Source organism: Berghia stephanieae, chromosome 2, assembly GCF_034508935.2.
Source record: "Berghia stephanieae isolate SIO BIC M18660-M18661 chromosome 2, UCSD_Bste_1.3, whole genome shotgun sequence".
NCBI classification, from domain to species: Eukaryota; Metazoa; Mollusca; class Gastropoda; order Nudibranchia; family Aeolidiidae; genus Berghia; species Berghia stephanieae.
Window position 1 is genome coordinate 107,279,323 of NC_088361.1, and position 5,000 is coordinate 107,284,322.

At 35.2% G+C, this 5,000-nt stretch overlaps 1 protein-coding gene across 1 annotated transcript in view; it reads left to right on the forward strand.

The window, feature by feature from the left end:
• LOC144966177 (uncharacterized) overlaps positions 1-5,000 on the forward strand; it is a 22,541-nt gene that overhangs the window by 12,914 nt on the left and 4,627 nt on the right. Inside the window, exon 2 of the mRNA XM_078902321.1 lies at positions 1,860-1,983. Within this exon, the coding sequence (XP_078758447.1) occupies positions 1,860-1,983 (124 nt within the window). The remainder of the gene's footprint in view (positions 1-1,859; positions 1,984-5,000) is intronic.

Here is a 5,000-nt window from a genome sequence, read left to right on the forward strand (position 1 = left end):
AGAGGAGGTGGTTGTATTATTTTATATTATTCAAATAGCAGTCAGTGAATATTTTTGGTTGAACGGAGGTACTTATGTAAATGCCATTGGTGGCTCAAACTAGTATACATAAACAGGGAATGTTTGTATTTTTACGGGGGTCTCGATTTGTACTATTCGTTACATACTGTTCATTGTTCATCTGTCATTATACACACTAAAAGCATGTTTTGAATAAAGAGCGTTCAGTTCCATTTATTTAAGTCATTTGTTTTCTTACATTACATTATATCAATGGTCCGCATTTGATGGCCATGCGTTAAAGGGAAAATTAATTCTATAAAACGAAAATTAATACACCTTGCTCAATGTACATTGCCCCTTTTATTCCCCGACAGACCAAGCGGAGCACATGTTCCGTTTCATACAGTACATGCTGCTTGATAGGAATTATTTTTTGTATTTGTATTCTTACACATCAGTCACTTCAGGAATTTATTCACACCCAAGTCGAGTGGCGTAATAATAGTGACCACTCTTCTCAAAGCGGTATTAAGTCGGGATGATTAAGATGCTGAAAATGGAATTTGTAGCCAGAAATATCAGACTTAAGTTGGGTTTGTTTGCTTTATAGAGATGAAGGGATATCATATTTTACTGTGCTAAGTACCAACGTTTTATATTTTTGACCAGTTTAACTATAATTTGACTTTTTAGCATCTGGTCCATCCCGACATAATATCGTTTTGAGACGTTGTGTCACATATGTAAATGACCCAGGGTTTTGCTTTTATGTCATGTCAGTAAACCACACTCGCTAGATGCGGACAGCGGGGCTCGAAGCCCGGTTCTCCTGCTCATCAAAATCAATGGATGAAAGTCCAAACAACAAATTATATGTCATTGTTCGTGAGCCTGAAAGAGTCAATCTAGAAGACAGCACGCTTTACGCCATATTAATATGCTTCTAAAATGTATTATATGTGTCAGTGCAAAACATAATCAGTCGGAAGGTGAAAATTTAGGATTTGCAATTTTTGGCATTTTCTTAAAGAACATGCTCTCCAGAGCATTCTAATCTTTATTTGAAGTAAATTGGGTGATTTTTCATGAAGTTGTGGTTAGATGTATGGGAAAGGTATCCTGCAACTTTTCTCAAATGTCACACTTTTTCATCTTGACTAGTTGTAAAATATATTTAGAAGTGAAATTAAGCTTTGATAGTTCCCGAAGATGTACATAATAGGTTGATTTAATCATTTATGACAAGAACTCATTTTTGATAAAAAATGACCTCGTAACTAAACTTGGCAATATCTCAGTTCAAACCTTTTCACCATCCGACTCATTATATCATTCGCTGTAACATATTGGCTTGAGGTTAAAAATTGACAATAAATTTGAGACACGAGTTAAGTTTTGACGTTTTATTGAGGAAAAGGAAACAAAAACTGACATTTCACATTTTGATTTTGATAATTTAATTTTCACTTTAAAATCCACCCACCCCTTTTATTTTTGTACACTTGGTCAACTCCGACATAATAATAATAATAATAATTATAATAATAATAAATAATAATAATAATAATAATAATAATAATAATAATAATAATAATAATAATAATACACATTTATATAGCGCTCATTCTCGTGCAAAACACAAGCTCTGGGCACTTTACAATATAAATATCAATTTTAAGTGAAAAAAATAAAATAAAATAATAATAATAATTCATAGCCAAATCAAGGATTCATAGAGTCAATAAAAACTGTTTTGGGACAGTTATTGGACACATAATGTGGAATTAGCTTATGAATTTCTAAAATTCATCATAATATGTGTGTTCTAATAATAATTTCCTATTGCATGTTGACAGGTCCTAACGTTGCTGAGTACTGCACAGAACACTATGTAGGCCCCAGTGGACACACCACCAGGACGATCCACTGCTCATTCGGGTGTTGCGGTGACTATTATGATCAATATTGTTGTGTCAGCAGGTAAGGAATAATGAGCATATGGTGAGATAGTCACAACAGTTTCACTTAGATAAATGAATATTATGTGTTTGACAAAACTTGGCATTTATAGTGGTATTTGAGGTATATTTGATGTCACTTTCGGCTAGCTTTGATAGATATGAGATGCTCGCCTCCACTTTCGCTGATAACATTATAATATCATAACCAAACGCAGCTATTCTTAGGTGCCACGATACTGCAACACTCCCAGGAAAATGAGAGTGAGTAAAAATTATGTAAACTGTATGTTCAGCTCATGCTATTCTACTTTCCAACCCTCAGTCAATCGTTATTATTATGAACTCCACTCTTCACGTTGGAGAAATTGTTCTATCACTGCTTGACTTGAAAACGAGGATCAACGGGGACTGCTCTGCGAACAGAGTATTTTTCAGTCTTAACTCACTCAATCCTAGAGACTTTTGCTACTTTTCAAAATTGAAAAAAAAAATGTATTAAAAACGAGCATGTCCATAGATAGTTTTATTCAACTATCATTAACATGTAAACAGTAAAAACGTTATCTTTGATACTACGCCTATAGATAGTTCGAAGATGACGTCACTCAGGCCTTTGTTATTGTTTTTGCCATCCGCGTTTGTGAGTTGTTCTCACTAAACTATATTAACCTGACTATAAACGTTCATGGTTACGCAGAGTTTGTGTGTTGATCCGTTATACTTCCGGATGGCAATGTTGTGAACTCCTTGGCCAAGCGCATTCTATCTATAATTTGTCTCTGAAAAATGTAAGAAATAGGCATGGGTTAAAAGAAACCCCGGGTAAACAGCGGATAAAGTCGGTGTTAGGGTTGAGTGAGTTAAAGGAATGCAGATTTGGGGCGGGTAGGGTGCTTTACCGTCTTATTTCATTCAAATAGGATGCCTTAGGAACTGCAAAATATCACAGTAAGATGATCCCAACCAGGCTTGGAGAATGTCGCATGAGGTGTTGATGTCGAAGGACACAGTTGTTCTTTTGAGGTCACTGTGTACGAGTTTATCAAGCAAATTAATGTCCATAATCCTTATTGCATTCTACTTAGTCAATATCCTTTGAATTCCAGGCGTGTCATTTTAATAGCGAATAATAAATGGAAACATATTATACAACTTTTAAAAATATATATATAAAAATAGAGTAAAATAAGCTACATTTACGTGGGATTTTTTTAAATTGGTAGAATAGAACGTGCAACGTTTTATAGACAATTATTTTATCCAGACGTGTTCAAATCCTATCATAAAAATGTACAAATATGATAGTGTCCTCCCAATTTGTCCATGTTTGCAGAACCTTCTTGCATTGGCCCTACAACCCACGCCTGATCACAGCAGTATTTTAATTTCATACAATATAATTTAATAACCAGTGAAAGAAATTTAAACTTTTCGATGTGTATGAAATAAAAAGTCACTATTATATTATGAATGACTTTGTGGCCTTTCGTTTCGCAGTCAAACCATTGCATTGCCTTAGCTGCTCTCACCAGTTCTGCTGTTAAGTCCTCTCAGTGTAGGCAATGAATGTTGTGTCATATCCTTCTCAAACCTCTGTGACGTAGGCACTTTGTTGTTATTGAAGCATGTCTAATTTCAGTTCGGGAAGTAGGTCTCATCCATGGCCTTGGTTTTCATTAGAAAGGCGAGATTGGCCTTGTTCTTGTATTTTTAAATAATAAATATATTAAAATTCCCTTTATTCATCCCATAGGGGAAATTTGTCTTTAGGGACTATTTCAAGGGAAGACTGGAATAACCCAGGCGTCAGCCGCAGTGCAGCGCCGCAAATTGAGCTAAGGCGAGGTGACTTGCTCAAGGCTTCACAGCGCAGCGGTGGTTGATCGAACCCGGTACCTTTCGGGTACGAAGCATTGACCGTACCGCTGAGCCACGCTACCCCCTGGAACTTGTATTCGATTTTGGTATGCTTTTAAAGACAGGTATCCAGTTTATCATGTCCATATTGAACCCCCCAGGTCTTCAAATGGTTATTGATTTAATTCTTCCACAACTTTGAACAATGATTGATTGTTTCCTGCATTTATAATATTATTATTATATTCTTTACTGGTTGTCTAGTTCGTTGTTTCTGACAACGGTCACAACGCTTTTTCTAATTTCACGTCACATTTGCTTTCTTTCAATTCTCAATCATGAATTTTTTTTTTCTTCATCGTTGGAGTTTCGCGATTTTTTCCCTGTTTAACGTATGGATCTGTTGTGGTAGATAGAGCCTGACGGTCAATTTTCCCCCCCTCTTTATTTGTCCAGCTCTCCGTTCTGCCGATTGTTCCCAATTGCTTTTGTGATTATCCTTCCGTGTGTTGTCCCCAGATTCGACTTGCCATAAATTTGTGTCATGTTGTGTGTGCAGCATTATCGACTATTGACAATAACTAGCGTTGTCAATATTATACACAATATTCTACCCCTGTTTGTATTACGATGTTTACACAGCATGATAATACAATTTGATTTAAGAAGGTTATAATTCGATATCAATAATGTTAATAATAACCACATAATTTGTTATCAATTGTTTGCATATGCGCCGACATATTATAATATAATCGATTTTGTTGTAAACATTTTTTATTCAATTTATTCTATAAAGTTTGTGTTCGCTTAAATACGTGTTTTTCGCCTAAGTGCCCGGTCGTCGGGCGCCAAAAATCTAATAATTCTACATCTCACTATGAGACTGACATTTGTGTTCTTAATGTTTTCTTTCTAATGTTATAAAAGGAATAGCGAGTATTTTGTAGATGTATCTTATACTTTCGATTATATCGTTATTACCGTTTCGCTTTGGAGAAAACCGAATTTACTATAGCATAATAACAAAAAATGTTATGAATGAGTCGTCTCTATTATGCCTTTTAACTCACTCAACCCTAACACCGACTATATCAGTAGTTTACCCGGGTTACTTTTACCCCATGCCTATTTATTACATTTTTCTGAGACATATTATAGGCGTAGTATCAAAGCTAA